General features: G+C 41.7%; 1 protein-coding gene across 2 annotated transcripts in view; it reads left to right on the top strand.

Moving 5' to 3' along the window:
* ret (ret proto-oncogene receptor tyrosine kinase) overlaps nt 1–17,485 on the top strand; it is a 132,299-nt gene that overhangs the window by 81,339 nt on the left and 33,475 nt on the right. The window contains exons 4-7 of one of the 2 annotated variants that reach the window (XM_063070535.1): nt 1,568–1,809; nt 7,251–7,422; nt 12,767–12,966; nt 14,125–14,416. In XM_063070535.1, coding sequence (XP_062926605.1) covers nt 1,568–1,809; nt 7,251–7,422; nt 12,767–12,966; nt 14,125–14,416 — 906 coding nt within the window. Of the gene's footprint in view, nt 1–1,567; nt 1,810–7,250; nt 7,423–12,095; nt 12,117–12,766; nt 12,967–14,124; nt 14,417–17,485 lie in introns of those variants that run through there. The other variant, XM_063070536.1, reaches the window with a different exon arrangement.

Here is a 17,485-nt window from a genome sequence, read left to right as displayed (position 1 = left end):
AGACCCTTCATGCCGACCCTTCATCAGGAGCCTAGATCCCAGTCTGAAACGTTAACTGTTTTTTCCCATCCGTAGATGCTGCCTGACCTGCCGAGTTCCTCCAGCATTTTGTGTGTGTTATTCTGGATTTCCATCCTCCGCAGAATCTCTTGCATTGTTGCTGTGTATTGACAACATTACTGTATCCTGTGTTAAGTCAGTAGGTCATGCCTCTGTGTCAGAAGGTTGTAGATTCAAGATACATTCCTCCAAGCAACATTAAAAATCACATTATCTGATTATTAAAACATTACTACCAGTGGGAGCTTGTTGTGTGCAAATTGACTGTTACATTTCCAATATTCCAGCACCAATCACAGAATTATACCGAAGTCTGTAAAGTGCTTTGAAATGGCCTGAACAGGGTGCCAAAGAATCAGGATAATGCCTGACCTTTGTTTTTCTTTTTGTATCCTGAACCATGAACCATCCAAGGTCCCAGGATGATGCTTAGAACAGATGGGGTACATTACATTACTGATTTATTGGGTGATAGCACCAGGATAGATTGAATAACATCTTCCCTTCGGAGAGCTGAAGAGGGTCTGTCACTGGCAATATGTAACCTCCCTGTGAAAGTATTGAACCCCTGCTGTCAATACAGGGAGATCATTATTGAAGCAGATAAATGAGACTTGGCTTTGGTACTTTAAACAATGGTGACAAGGCTAATCCCTCAGATTTATTAGGTCCCATAACACCATGTTCGGGAACAGTTATTACCCTTCAACCATTAGGCTTCTGAACTAGTGTGGATAACTTCACTCTCTCAACACTGAACCGATTCCACAACCTATGGACTCAGTACAACGCATGCTCTTAGTATTACTAATTTACTTAATTTTACATGCAGTTTGTCTTCCTTCGCACATTGGTTGTTTGTGTGTAGTTTTTCATTGATTCTATTGTATTTCTCTGCTCTGTTGTGAATGCCTGTACAAAAATGAATTTCAAGGTGATATATATGTACTTTGATAACAAATTTTATTAAGCATTTGGCTTGATCTATTTGGTAAGTGGGCAGATTTTTCTGAGTTCACAGTGGAAGCAACACAAGAACAGACTTGCATTCCTTTGAGCCATTTTCATTGTGTGATTAGTTCATGGCTTCTATTTTAGAGATGCAGCACCTCCAATCACCAAGCCTGCTCTGTCCATATGACCAATTAACCCGCTAGCCCATACGTCGTAGGAATGTGGGAGGAAACCAAAGCACCTGGAGGAAACCCACGCAGTCAAAGGCAGGACATGCAAACTCCCTACAGACAGTGGCGGAATTGAGTCCCAGTCACAGGCACTGTAATTGCATTATGCTAACCACTACACTACCATGTTAGAAATACTGTAATTTTATGTACGTGGGTTTCAGAACTTTTAACACCATCACTTGACAAAAATCAGTTTGTGGACGTGCCTATGTGGATACCTCCTCCCCCATCCCGGTTGTTCTTCCCCGATTGTTGGGTAGAAGTACCAGGAATTTGCAGGGAACGTTACTGAGCGTTACTCCAAAACCTTCATCTTTCAGATGCTTCCCATCCATTCAGGATCAATGAGGAGACATCTGAGATCAGTGTGGTGAAGCCTCTCGACAGGGAGCAGATGGAGATGTATGATATTATTGTCAAGTGTATATTGCGGACACCTACCCAGATCGTTCAAGTTGAAAGATCCTTGCATGTAACTGTCCTCGATGAAGGAGATAATGCTCCATACATCCTTGACGGCAACGACACAGCTGAGGCTTTCATCGAGTTCAACAGGAAGGAGGTAGGACTTCTGATGAGGATTAATGTCAATTTCTGCTTCTGGGTTTTTGTATGGCAAAAGTGGAAGTAACCAATTCAAAATCTCTGGGTTGTCCTTCAAATATGAGCTCTCAACAACCATTCCAGAAAATATCTGAACGATTCATTTAAATGAATTTGCTCTCTGTAAGGCCTATACCAAGCATTCACCCATCCTCTGTGTAGTTAAATCAAAACATACATGTGCAAATTCCCTGCTGTAAACTTCAGTCCAGCTATAAACACAGCCATATGCATTTAAAGATTATAGCCAAATACTCATGACATACTACTCTCTGAGCATTTTAGTAGCAATTCCTTATTGGATATTTTAGTCCTATAAAAGTCACTGCATTTCTTGGCTTTGAATTGCATCTGCTCCATGCCTCCCTAATCCTGTGGATGTTCAAGTCTTCCTGGGGCTGGTCCAGGTCAGCTTTAGAATCCCGGGTTTTGTGCTTATCAACAGCAGGCTAATGATCGTGCTCGAGATATCTGTGTGGCGATTATTTACAGGAAAATTAAGACAACCCAAAAGAGGTCCTTGTGAACTTCCAGAAAGATTTGACTAAGGATTCACATGTATTGAAGTTTGTGAGGCAGTGGACAATATTTCCTTGTGCCACGTGCTTATTGATGAACCAGTTACTTGTCCATTGTGAAATATTTTCTGCTTTCTTTACTTCCAGTGCCAGTGTAGAGTGATACAGCCTTCCCAGGGCAAATGGGAATTGTCTAAATTACTAAACTAGCAGCCAAATTCCTGGCCCATCACTTTAGACAACTGAATTTGAATCCCACCCACCATAATACCCCGGGTATTTAAATTTCAGGAATTAAGTACATTTTGTTTTTTTTAAACAAAAGCTATTCTTATGAACAAAATTCATAACAGTTAACATCCACTTGGTTCCTTTAGGGAAATCTGCCACCCTTACCTTATCTGTCCTATGTGGAACACACACAAAATGTTGGATGAACTCAGCGAGTCAGACAACTTCTATGGAGGGGAATAAGCAGTTGGAGTTTTGGGTCGAGACCCTTTACAGTCCTATTTGTGAGTTCAGACCATCAATATAGTTGACTATGAGCTATATCCTCAATTCCAGAGCTGTAAGGGATTTCCAATTATGTCTATATCCCAGAAATAAGGAATAAAAAACTGGTACCTAATTGAACTACATTCACTGCTTGCACTTACTAAGCTCTTTATCCTATCAATGTGCTATATAAGCAAAATGTGCTATATTTATATTAAATATGCTATATTGGCATATAGGAAATAATGAATCATTACAACTAAATTGGCAAGACCTTCATACAAAACCCATACAGGATTTTTTTTTCACGTGTTCTATTGGGTTTCCTTGTTTTGTGGCTGCCTGCAAGAAGATGAATCTTAAGGTTGTATATTGTATATATACTTTGATAATAAATGTACTTTGAACTTTGAACATGACCCTATTTGATGTATGATTTCATTTCCTTCCAGTTGTTCCAGGGTCTTATCATTAAGATGGATTTCCATTACTTGACTAACAATGAATGCCATCTCATTGGTCTGTCATTTCTAAAAATAAGTGTAATGTCTGCCATTCTGCAGGCCACTTGGCATTTTACCAGTATTAGAGTATCTTAAAAACTGTCTAGTAATTTGAGTTAAAGTGATTCGGTAGCCTTCTGTCATATATTCTTCTCCACTTGAGCCTCATTTTTTTACACCATCTCCCTTTCTCCTAATGTCTTTTTATTTGAACAATTAATATCCTTCCTATGACGTATCCCATTAATTGCAATCATTTCCCCCTTGTCTCTGAGACACTAATGATGTTCAATATATCAACCCTGCAAGACCCCCCAGACCGTCCATCTTCCTTGTTAGATATTTAGTACTAAATCACCATTTCGCTGCTTTTTACCTCTCCCTGTTGATTTATTGACATTTTGACTTTGTCTATGTTATATGATTGGAATTAGAAATTAATTAAAAACTTTGATTTGCGCACATGAGGGTTTGCTCCAATGTGTTTGCTTGCTGCTGTTGCCTCCCCATTAAAAAAGTTGAACTGCTCTTCCATCATTCCACCTGTTGAACCTGTCAACCCTCTGCTCCCTGTTGTTGCATGAACAAAATCACCGGAGAGAAGTGCTGGTAGATATAAAGCAGTCTCTGTATTCGACACAGCAGGCATCATATGGAAACCCTTTCGAAGGAAGAGGTCTGCTCAGCCCAACGCTATATGACATTTTTATGTGCTAAAAGGGACAATTCCATATTTACAATGCATTCACAATGCTTCCTTTGAACTATACACAACCTTCGCACCCATACCACAGACACCTGAATGCAATTTAATCAGCATTGTCTAGTCTTCTCATTAACTGTGATTCATGACTTTTAGGAACCTTTTGTTCAGAGCTGCATTTTAAATTTACTCTACAGTCTATATTCAGATTTGAAGATTGGTTGCTGAAGTTATTTGCTATATGTCCTAACCTCAAAAACACTCTTAACACTCCCCACCTTGTCTGATTGGAGTTCATTTAGTCTACAAAAGCTCTCCCACTGCAAAATCATCTAACATTAGATGACATGCTTCATATAGCAACAACTTAGATTAGTGCCAATCTCTTCCATTAATTTCTACAGCTCTATAGTTAGATAACTTCTACCTACACTCAGTGGGAACTTTAGAAGTGCATTTGAAGAAGTGGCCATAGGAGAGGAACCTAGTGTGGTCTTCAGCTGCTTTAGCCCATCCACTTCAAGGTTCAATATATTGTGCATTTAGAGATGCTCTTCTACACAGCATTATTGTAGCATGTGGTTATTTGAGTTATTGTCGCCTTCCTGTCAACTTCTTTCACCATTGATGCTGCCCTCACCCACCTCTCCTCCACTTCCCAGACATCCGCACTCACTCCGTCTTCCCACCAGCCTTAACAAGGATAGAGTTCCTTTTGTCCTCACCTAGAGGAGGCAGCCTGGACATTCTCCTCTGATGTCTCCCAATAAAAAGGCGTTTTTGCCCACAGAACTTCCGCTCGCTGGATTTATTTTGAATTCTTTTGCACCATTCTCTCTAAACACTGGAGCAGGAGTTCCCAACATTTTTTTTTAATGCCATGGATCCTTACCCATTAACCAAGGGGTCCCTGGACCCCAGGTTGGGAACCCCTGCTGTGTGAAAATCCCAGGACATCAGCAATTTCTGAGATATTCAACCAACTCAAACTGTCTGGCAGCAACAGTCACTCCATTGTCAAAGTCACCGAGATCACATTTCTTCCCCATTCTGACGTTTGTTTTAACAACTGAATCTCTTGACCATGTCTACATGCTTCTATGCATTGAGTTGCTGTTAGATGATTGGCTGATTAGATATTTGCATTAACAAGCAGGTGTACAAATGTACCTAATAAAGTGGCCACTGGGCATATGTTGGCATGTAAAGGAAATGTTCCTCCTGCTAGCATTCTGTCAAATGAGCACTTGATATCTGACCTGTGCATCCTGGAAGCAAGATACCCTGACTTTCCTTAAGCCTGTATGGAGACAATGCTTTCTGTCCTCCATATAATCTTGAGGCCCTTTGTTGGTCAGGGTTGACCATCGCTGTCTATATGCAAGCCAGGGCAGTATGATATAGAGAGCAAGCTGTTGCCCAGGCAGCAAGCTCCCCCTCTCCACACAGCTGATGAATCCAAAGGAGTGGCAGAGACTGATACAGTTTGGCACCAGCAACATTGCAAGAGTTGCCAGTCAATGTTGAACTCAACATAGGACTGCTTTAGGGACTAGAGCTCCAGATTTTTCCTCAGGGTTTACTCCTGTAGTTTCCTCCATGTGTGGGTAGAGCTGCAAGGCACAGAGGTTTGAGATCAGTGTTCTCTTTCTCCTAGATGAGCTGCCAACCATGGCTGACGAGCTCCATCTGCCTGAAGTGACTGGTTTTATGGTGCCAGTAACCTGTCTTTGCCCCTTCTCCTGTCAGCAGGCCAGGCTTAGTAGCTAAGCTGCACATGAAGGCCAGGAGCTGGATCTGGTCTTCACAGATGGCTTGGCTGCTGGGCCTGGTAGAACTTCTCCCTATGATCCATTGCACCAATACCTCACTGCTTCAGATTTTCTTTCTTGCACCTTCTTCAACAGTCTGCTAGGTTGTCCAACAGCCATGCTTAGCACTGTTACCTCTGGCGTTTATCTTTCAGCCACAGCATCTTGAAATCAAGTCCCAGTCTAAGTTGATAATGATGATCTAAGTTGATAATGGTGCCTATCTGGGAGTGGCTGGAGTGGCTGGCCTTTGTGTGAGACATCTTTAAGGCGGTTGCAAAAGATTCTCATTTTGACCAGGACCAAGCTGAACCTGGGAAAATAACTATTTATTAAAACCATAAGACATAGGAGGAGAATAAAGCCATTCAGCCCATTGAGTCTGCTCCACCATTTATTTTCCCACTCAGCCCCATTCTACTGTTTTCTCCCCATATCCTTCGATGTCCTTGCCAATCAAGAACCTATCAACACCTGCTTTAAATTGCCTGATGACTTGGCCTCCAGAATGACTGAACAGGATAAATCGCAGATTCTGCAATGTAAGACCTCTATTGCATCAGGCTATTCACACTAGCTGCTCCCATTCACAGTTCCAGGGTCTCCAAGATGAGCTAAAACACCACTCAGGCTCAGCTACTGCTGCAGCATATCCCAAAATCCAATGATATCCATGGATTGGAGCAGCAGTGTACGTTGAGGAAATTGGTAACTTCAATAAGAAACTCTACAATCATGATACAAGGCCATGATTTATGTAGCTTAAGCTATTTTCGCAATTACCACAATTAATTAACGGAAATATTTTTGACAACTTTGTCCTTCTTTTTCATAAGTTGGTTGGAATTTCTTAAAGATTTCTCAACAGATAATGAACCAAATGTATAAACTATATATGTTTCTTATTGTAATTTATAGTTTTTAAATGTATTGCACTGTACTGCTGCTGCAAAACAACAAGTTTCATGACATATTAAATCTGATTTTGACTGCGATTCTGATTCTGAAGTTAGGGAGGAATTCAACAATCGAATGCTTTCAAGATGAACCTAACTTCTACCTACCACCAACCCTCCTGCGTTGACCTATCTTCCTCCTCACCTAGTTTCACCTATCACCTGCCAACTTTTACTCCTTCCCCCTCCGTATCTTCTCATTGTGGCTTCTTCGCCCTTCCTTTCTAGTCCTCATAGAATGTCTTTCCCTGAAATGTCAATTGTTTATTCCTCTCTATAGAAGATGCTTGGCCTGCTGAGTTCTCCCATCATTTTGTGTGTTTTGAGCAAATTCAAGAACTACACTGTTTTGTATTTACTGTTGCCATGGGCAACACTTGTTTCTAAGCTTATTTTTCTTTTCTTTTGCAGCACACTGTGGTGGCAACTCTCTTTGTGTATGACATCGACAGCACCACTAAGTACACAACCACCGTGACACGGAATGACACATGGATCACAGAGAACTTCCGCGTGAAGCCCACTGCATTGGAGATACCGGCCAGCGCAGATAGGCCTGCCCGGGGGACGGTAAACAAATACGGTAAAATCTCACCAAAAGCTTTGCATTTGGCAAAGAGTGGCTGGGGAAAATAGCAGTCCGACTCTAAAATTGCGGTGGGGAAGACTGGAGGTGTGCAGATAAATGATGTTACAAAGTGCCTTCAAGGTGAAGGTTTGGCCCTCTTGGACGGGTTTGCCACTGGGAGAGAATCAAGGATATTAGATTATGAGGATACTCAGTCCTCGTTTACTGTCATTTAGAAATGCATGCATTAAAAAATGATACAGTGTTCCTCCGGTATGATATCACAGAAACACAAGACAGACCAAGACTAAAACTGACAAAAACCACATAATTATAACATATAGTTACAATAGTGCAAAGCAATACCATAATTTGATAAGAGCAGACCATGGGCACAGTAAAAAAAAAATGTCTCAAAGTCCCGATAGCCCATCATCTCATGCAGACAGTAGAAGAAAGAAAACCTCCCTGCCATGAGCTTCCAGCGCCGCAAACTTGCTGATGCAGCATCCTGGAAGCACCCGACCACAGTCTGACTCTGAGTCCGTCTGAAAACTTCGAGCCTCCGACCACCCCTCTGACATCAAGCACCGAGCGCTTCGACCCTGGCCCTGGCCGCCAGGCAACAGGCAAAGCCAAGGATTCAGGGCCTTCCCCTCTGGAGATTTCAGATCACACAGTAGCAGCAGCAGCGAAGCAGGCATTTCAGAAGTTTCACCAGATGTTCCTCCATGCTCTCACGTCTGCCTCCATCAAATCAGAATTGTGCATGGCCTCCTACTTGACAGATTACAGATATTCATCACCGGAGAGGCTGCGCACGCTGTGTCGCACTGCCATCTTCTCATTATGTTGGCCTTTAGTGCAAGGAGACAGGAATGCAAAAGGAAACAACAACAGGAAAAGTGCTGGAGGAACTTGGCAGGCCAGGCAGTATCTCTGGAGGAAATGGACAGCCATTCACCAGTCCAGGTATAAAACTTCACTGTCCATTTCCTTCCAGAGATACTTCCTGACCCATTGAGTTCCCCCAGCAGTTTAACTGTTACTCCAAGATTCCAGCATCGGCTGTCTCTTGTGCCTACAAAAGGAAGGAAGCCTTGTGCTAACATTGGGATCATTCTCAGTTTGATCATCTACTGCAACGCACACATAATACTGGAGGAACTCAGCAGGTCAGGCTGCATCTATGGAAGTGAATAAACAGTCAAGGTTTCAGGTTGAGACCCTTCTTCAAGACTGGAAAGGAAGAGGGAAGATGCCAAAAAAAGAGGGTGGGGCTATGGGGGGAAGGAGCACAAGTTAGAGGTGACGGGTGAAGCTAGGTGGGTGGGGGAGAGGGATGAGATAAGAAGCTGGGAGGTGATAGGTAGAAAAGGCGAAGAGATGGAGAAGAAGGAATCTGATAGAAGAGAAGAGTGGACCATGGGAGAAAGGGAACGAGGAGGGCCAATGGGGAAGGCATTAGGCAGCTGAGGTGAAGAGTTAAGAGGCCAAGGAGTTGAAGAAGAAGGAAGGGGGATGGGAAAAAATATCTGGAAGCTGGAGGAATTAATATTGATGTCATCAGCTTGGAGGCTACCTGAACAGAATATGAAGTGTTACTCCTCCAACTTGAAGGTGGTCTCATCATAGCAGAAGAGGAGAACATGGACCGACATGTCAGAGTAGACTTGGGGAAAAGAATTAAATTCTGCTTTTTGAGGACGGAGCAGAGCTGCTCGGCAAAGTGGTCTCCCGATCTACGTCGGATTGCACCGATGTAGAGGTGGCCACATCGGGATCACTGGATAAGGTAGACGACCCCAACAGATTTGCAGTTGAAGTGTGGCCTTGCCTGCAAAGTCTGCTTGAGGCCCGGAATTGAGGTGAGGGAAGAGATGAATGGGCAGGTATAACATTTCTGCCACTTGTAGAGATAAGTGCCAGGAGAGAGATTAGTGGGGAGGGATGAATGGACAAAGGAATTGCAGAGGGAGTAATCCCTGTGGATAGTGGTGAGTTGGGGGGGTGCGAAGAATGTGTTTAGTGGTAGGGTGTGATTGGAGATGCTAAAGTTGTGGAGAATGATGTCTTGGATGCAGAGTCTCATGGGGTGGTAGGTGAGGACAAGAGGAACTATCCTTGTTAAGGCTGGTGGGAAGATGGAGTAAGTGTGGATGTCTGGGAATTGGAGCAGATGTGGGTGAGAGCAGCATCAATGGTGGAGAAAGGGAAACCCTGTTCTTTGAGGGAAGAGTGAGATTGAGTTTAGGAGCTGAGTGGTAATGTTGCAGCTATTTAGGACCCTGGTCAGACCTCACTTGGAGTACTGTGCTCATTTCTGGTCGCCTCACTACAGGAAGGATGTGGATACTATAGAAAGGGTGCAGAGATTTACAAGGATGTTGCCTGGATTGGGGAGCATGCCTTATGAAAACAGGTTGAGTGAACTCGGCCTTTTCTCCTTGGAGTGACGGAGCATGAGAGGTGACCTGATAGAGGTGTATAAGATGATGAGAGGCATTGATCATGTGGATAGTCAGAAGCTTTTTCCCAGGGCTGAAATGGGTAACATGAGAGGGCACAGTTTGAAGGTGCTTGGAAGTAGGAACAGAGGAGATATCAGGGGTAAGTTTTTACATAGAAAGTAGTGAATGTGTGGAATAGGCTGCTGGCAATGGCAGTGGAGGCGAATACAATAAGATCTTTTAAGAGACTGCTGGACAGGTACATGGAGCTCAGAAAAATAGAGGGCTATGGGTAACCCTAGGTAATTTCTAAAGTAAGGACATGTTTGGCACAGCATTGTGGGCTGAAGGGCTTGTATTGTGCTGTAGATTTTGTATGTTTCTTCTGTGTTTCTATCTCTGGTGTCTTGGAAAGGAAAGCCTCACCCTGGGAAAAGATGCAGCAGAGGCAAAGGAACTGGGGAGAAAAAGGAATGGCCTTTTTACAGGAGATAGAGTAGGAAGATGAAGAGTCAGGAAAGCCATGGGAATTGGTAGGCTTATAAAAGATATCGGTAGATAGCTTGTCTCCAGAAATGGAGACAGATCAAGAAATGGGAGAGAGGTGTCTGAAATGAACCAAGTGAATTTAAGGTTAGGGGGAAGTTGGAGACAAAGTTGATGAAATTGATATACTTAGCATGGGTGCGTGAAGCAGCACTAATGCAGTTGTCAATGTAGCACAGAAAGAGTTGGGAAGGCTGGTAATGGTGACATCTTGAATTTGCCGGAAGTGGAAGGAGCTGAAAGAAATCATTGAGGGTGAGGACCATTTCCGCCAGATGGAGGTGTGTGTGGTGGAGGGGACTGGTCAGATCTGTTGTCAAGAAAGAAGCAGAGAGCTTTAAGGCCTTCTTGATGTGGTATAGAGATATATACGGACTGGGCAACCATGGTGAAAATGAGGCGATTCAGGGCCAGGGAATTGAAAGTTTTGAGGAAATTGAGAGCATGTGAATTGTTGTAGATGTAGGTGGGAAGGGACTGAACCAAGGAGGATAAATGGAGTCAAGGCATGTGGACACGAGTTCAGTGGGGCAGGAGCATGCCAACACAATGGGTCTACTCTTTGTTTACCATTAGCTTTTGTTTGATGCTCACAATGGTCTTGCAAAGTTGAGTTTATTGTCATAGGCATAAGTACACATATTCTTATGTGCAATAAAAAAACTCTACAGCCACATCACAAGCACGTAGCATCAGATAAGCAGCATCCACACTAAAAACATTAATTAAAAATAACCATGCTTTTTACAAGAAAAAGCAAAATTAGGACAAAAGAAAGCAGTCTGCGGACAGACAATATACAAAATAATAAATAGTTTAGACCATTAGTCCATAAGACATAGCAGAAGAATTAGGCCATTCAGCCCATCATGTCTGCTCCATTATGACTGATTTATTTTCCCTGTCAACTTCAATTTCCTGCCTTCCTCCTGTAACCTTTGGCACTCTTACTCATCAAAAGCCTATAAGCTTCTGCTTTAAATATACCGAATGACTTGGCCTCCACTATAAATGTTATAATGTCTTCAGTAGAACTTACTAATCAACAGACAATCTTGTGCCCCGCTTAGCATTGTATTCATTCCTTTAATGGATGGAGTGGTGACCTTGCTGATCTCTCCAAGGAAGAGAGGCACGGGTTGCTCAGCCTTCAGCAACTTCAGTCTCTTTCTCAGATCCAGATTGCAAGATATACAATTTTCTTTTTCTCTTTTCGATCTTTTATTAATTTCATAGAATGAAAACATAACAAAGCAATAAAAAAATACACAAGTTTGCAGTTTGCCTTCTGATGAGAGATTACCGAGGAACTTTATTGACATTTATTCTGTCCATCTGGATATACAAGGACCCACTGTTTGAAAACTTAAGGCAGATGGATGTTGCAGGTCAAGGGATTGAAACACTAGCTGTTAAATCAGTGATTTTCAATATGTTAGACAATAGGTGGTCAAAATTCAATGAGATTGATTGAAATTGGTTAACTGTAGAAGAGATTGAGCAAGATGTGTTGCTGTGGCCACATAGTCATAAGGATTTATGGCTCAGGAATTACTCATCTACCCATAAATCACAGAGTTAATGATTTAGGCTAATCTACTCATGCCTGTCTTTTTGCTGAAAGAGGCTACGCAAGTTGAAAGGGTAGTGAAGGAGGTATTTAGCATACTTCCCACCCCGCCCCCCCCAGGACTCAGGGCATCGGATTTTGGAGTACGGGCAGTACATTATGTTGCAGTTATACAAATCTTTGGTGTGGCTATTTAAAGTATTGTGCACAGTTTTGGTCACCCTGTTATGGGAAAGACATTGTCAAGCTGGAGAGGGTGCAGAAGAGATTTATGAGAATGCTGCCTGGACTAGCAGGCCTGAATCATAGGATCTTTCTTCCCTGGAGTGCAGGAGAAAGAGGGCTGACCTCATAGAAAGTACATAAACTCATGAGAGCTATGGATAAGGTGGGTGGACAGTCATAGTCTTTTCTCTGTGGATGGAGAGTCCAAAACTAGATACAAAGTAAGGGGGGGGGGGAGATCTAAAAGGGATCTGAGGGGTAACTTCTTTACACAGAATGTCAGGAATGAGTTGCCAAAGGAAATGGTTCGGGCAGGTACAAATGCAATATTTCAGAGGCCTTTGGAGGACATGGAAGGTTATGGGCTGAATGCAAGCAACTCTGAGGAGCAGGGAGGATGCTGTGGTCAGCATGGATTAGTTGCACCAAAGGGCCCGTTTCTCGCCCATTTTGCTCTATGATTCTATGACCAAAATTAAGGATATGAAGGTAGACAAGTAAATTTACTCGTTTGATTTCTCTGCTGTGGACCCGATGTACTCCAAAGTATTTTTCTGTTTTATTCTAGAGTTGTTGCTGAAGAGGAGCCTGTCGGTCTCAGAGAACCGATCCTTCAGTTTAGACGTACTGGTCCAGGACACAGAGTACAGTGGTCCCAACAGCTCCGTGATGCTTCATTTCAATGTTACGGTCCGGCCTATTGTCATTGAGTTCACTGAGAAAACATTCTACTTCTCAGTGAACAGGAATGCAGGACGTTCTGCAAAGGTAACAATTAACTTTTTTTTGAATTTAAGTGAGCAGGGTTTCAGCAGGATAATCAATGAAATTTGATAGCAATTAGTCCGCAGATGTAATCTAGCACTGGCGGTTTACAGCGCATCAATCATAGCCTTGAACTCTGACCTTGTTTGTGAGGGAGAAGTTCAGAGAATGTGGGCTATTTTTACCAGTGAGTTGAGCAATGGATTTTCATTACTTAACCCTTTCTTTCAACTATCAAACTAGTTTTAAAATATCAGTGTAGAACACAGAACGTAGATCAGAATAACACAGGAACAGGCCTTTTGGCCCACAGTGTTTGTGCCAAAGTAACTTAGTAATCAAATATCCAACTAAATAATCCCTTTTGCCTCCACAATGTCTTTAGTCTCTCATTTCCAGCACATTCATATACTTACCTAAGAGCCTCGTGAATGACTCTATCATGTATGCCTCCACTACCATCCCTGACAATGCATTCCAGGCACTCATCACTGTCTGATTTAGAAAAAATCTAACGTATCTCCTTTGAATTTACCCCCTGTTACTTCAAATGCATGTCCTCTGGTACTAGACACTTCAACCCTGGGAGAAAGATACTATCTGTCTATATCTATGCCTCTCATAATCTTATAAACCTCTATCAAATCTCCCCTCAGCCTCTGTCCCTCCAGAGAAACCAAACCATTTGTCCAACCTCTCCTTGTAGCCCATGCCCTCTAATCCAGGCAGCATCCTGATAACCCTCTCATGCACCCTCTTCAAGGCTTCGACATCCTTCCTGTAATGCAGCAACCAGAAATTAACACAATCCTCCAGATGAGGCCTAACTGGAGTTTTATAAAACTGCAAAATAACTTCCCAACTGTTGAGCTCAAATCTTCATCCACATCACATCACATGAATAACTTTTAAATAAAATCACGGGTAACCTGGTAGCATAGTAGCTAGCCCCACATCCTCGGACTATGTTGGACTTTGATGCAAATGTAGCATTGCACTGTATGTTTCGATGTATATGTGACAAATAAAACTCATCTTTAAACCAAAGGTTTGAACCCTCTACGTTCCATCTCTGAGGTGGGAATGTTAACCAATGTCAAATTGTGCTCAATAGATGGGGTGTTATCTGTGGTCTATTTAACTCTTGGTTGTCAATTACAGATGGGAAGAATTTGCATCGCAAACTGTCAGAACTTTCAAGCTTTAAGCATAACCTACACACTGGTGCCAGTGATCCAAAGCGAAGAGAACGTCACACAACAGGACAAAGGCTGTTCATCTATCATAGGGGTTCTGAAGCAAGCCGAAGATATATTTGGGATCCTGTACATCAGTGATGTGAAGATGCTTAGGAATACCACGTGCGTCAAACTTCATTACATTGTCATTGCTAATGAATCACTGAGCAAGGAAGAGGCAAAGACCAATATTATTGTCACACTGGAGGGTAAATGTGAGTATCATCCTTTTTTTTATTTTGAATTCATTGCTTTGTCTTCTTTATTAAGTCTCTTCCTTCATTGTTGTCCATGAGAGTGAAGAGAAATGATGGAGCAGGACTGTACCACCATGATTCATGATTGTCATGCTTTGTAAGTCCAGAAGCTAATTGAAAGGAAAACACAGGAGCCCAGGGATACTCGTGTACTTAGTTCTACTTCAGTGAAGCGCTGACATGTGACATGGTGGTGTGATAACGTTTGCCATTCACATACTTCTTGCGTATAACCCCTAATGAATTATGTAAACAAACAAGAATGCTCAATCAAACAATATATTTACAGTATTACTTTATTATTACTGAAATATTAAATACACTACAATGATCTTAATGAATGTCAGAGCATTATGGCCAAGGCTTCTTTTATCTGTCAATGTGTACTTTAAAGAGTATGACCGATCTGTGAAATGTGGGCAGTATTTGTAAATGGAACGGCAAAACTGATAGATTGCATGGGGAGGGGGGAAGTGGTGTATCTCCTGTTTATTCTTATGACCCATTTGGGGAGATGTTTTTGAAAAAAATTCCCAGGCATTGCTGAAAAAGACAATTCCAACATTACCCTTCAACCATCAGGTTCCTCAACTAGAGTGGATAACTTCACCCACACCATCACTGAACTGATTCCACAATTAATGAACTCAATTTCAAGGGACTCTGCAACTTAAATGTTCTCAAAATGTAATATTTATTATTATTATTATTATTATTATTATATTTTCCCCTTTTTTGTATTTGCATAGTTTGTTGCCTTTTGCACACTGGTGTTGGTCTGTCTTAATTTTAGTGCAGCTTTTCACTGATTCTGTTGTGTTTCTTGGTAATTACTGTGAATGTCCACAAGAAAATGAATCTCAGGGCAGTATGCAGTGACATACATGTGCCTTAATAATAAATAAAATTACTTTAGTTTACTACTTATTGCTGCTCCCTAGATAGTCTGAGCTGGTTTGATGCAACCAAATACTGTGTAGCATCACTTCAGAGACAATTAATGATGGACCTCATCACTGTAGGACTGGAATCCTATCTAAACCTGACCCATAGCTGAAATCCATCCCTGAAGAATGATAGTTCAAAAGTTCGAAGTAATTTTATTATCTAAGTATGCCTACACCACCATATATTACTCTGAGATTCAATAACAAGAAAATAAAGAAATATAATAGAACTAATGAAAATCTATACATAAATACTGACAACCAGTTTCCAAATAAAGACAAATGTGCAAATAAACAAAACTGTAAATGAATAATACTGAGAACATGAGTTGTAGAGTCCTGAAAGAGAGCCCATAGGTTGTAGAATCAGTTCAGTATTGAGGTGAATGAAGTTATCCACACTCGTTTCGGAGTCTGCTGGTTGAAGTGTAATAACAGTCCCTGAATCTGGTTGCATGGGACTTCAGGCTCCTCTATCTTCTGCCCATGGTAGTAGTGAGAAGACAACATGGTCTGGATGGTGGGGGTCCTTGTTGATGGATGCTGTTTTCTTGTAGCAGTGGTCTTTGTAGATGTGCTCAATTTGGGGAGGGCTTTGCCTGTGTTGGACTGGGCTGTATCCACCACTTTTTTTGGTGAACCTGTTTATAAATGCAATCCAATAAGCCATTTCTATTGATAACACATTTTAGTTCTGGTGTTTTAAATTCTTATGGTGAGATTCTTCTGGAGTACTAGAGCAGGAATCTTAATTATGAATATAAATCCCACAAAATGCATTCAGTCTTATTTCAAACCTGGTACAGACATATTAACATACTATACTTTCTGCATTGGCTGACTTTACAACCTCGGCAAATCAGTCATGGCAGATTAATATTTGGTGCATATTGGCATATGGCCATGATATAAATGCATGGAGTGATTTCACATCCTGCTGAACAAGTCTGCACAGTTCACCACCATTTATGCAGGATAAGCAGAAAGTGTAAATTCAAAATTCAAGATTTAAATTGTTTAATGCCATTTCCAGTACACATGTGTAAAGGAGAACAAAATAATTGTTACTCTGGATTCAAGGCAGCACAAAAATACACAACAATGAAAAAACAGCAATAAATATAAATACATAAAATAGCTTGTATGCATAGATTGATCGTATATCCATAAAATGGCACTACAGGCACTAAGGTGCCTGACAGAAAATGATAAAATAGTGGTGGTGGGTGGTATGGAGGGGTGGGTTAGTGGGTGGAAGTGTTAATCAGCCATCCTGTTTGGGGAAAGTAACTGTTTTTGAGTCTGATGGTCCCGGCATGGGTGCTACATAGCCTCCTCTCTGACGAGAATGGGACAAACAGTCCACGAGCAGGGTGAGTGGAATCCGTCATGATGTTACTGGCACTTTATCCGGCACCTTTCTGTATACTGTATATGTCCTTGATAGTAATCCCATCGAACCCATTTGTTCCATAGTGTGGATATAAGCATCCGGAACATTGTCAAAGGTCTTCAGATTCACTTCTGATTCCTTTAGGATTGCTGACTGACCAGTGCAGCGGAGTGCACAAGAATTCTGCCACAGTTCATGTCTATCTATCATAAAACCTCTGCAAACAATTTAGTGCCAGCCAGTGAAAGGGATACTGGATGTGTTTGATAAGAACAATTAAGCATGGCAAAAAATGCCAGCCTTGCCATTCATATATGCTGTATATGGTGAAAAAGTACTGGGGTAAATAATATGTTGCAGAACTACTGGACAAAGAGTAAAAATGAAAAACTACTCCCTCCATCCAATTCAAGCCCCCTCATGCCACATTTGCTGAGCTACTAAGTGGTATAATTATCAATAGTTCAAAGTCGAAGTAAATTTATTATCAAAGTACATTTATGTCACCACTTTCAACCGTGGGATTCATTTTCTTGTGGGCATTCTCAATAGAACAAAGTACAATAGCATCAATGAAAAACTACACACAAAAAGTCTGACAAACAGTCAATGTGCAAAAGAAGACAAACTGTGCAACCCCAAAAAATCCCCAATAAATAATACTGAGAACATGAGCTGTAGAGTCCT

Source organism: Mobula hypostoma, chromosome 18 (assembly GCF_963921235.1).
Source record: "Mobula hypostoma chromosome 18, sMobHyp1.1, whole genome shotgun sequence".
NCBI lineage: Eukaryota > Metazoa > Chordata > Chondrichthyes > Myliobatiformes > Myliobatidae > Mobula > Mobula hypostoma.
This window is presented reverse-complemented; position numbering and strand designations above follow the sequence as displayed.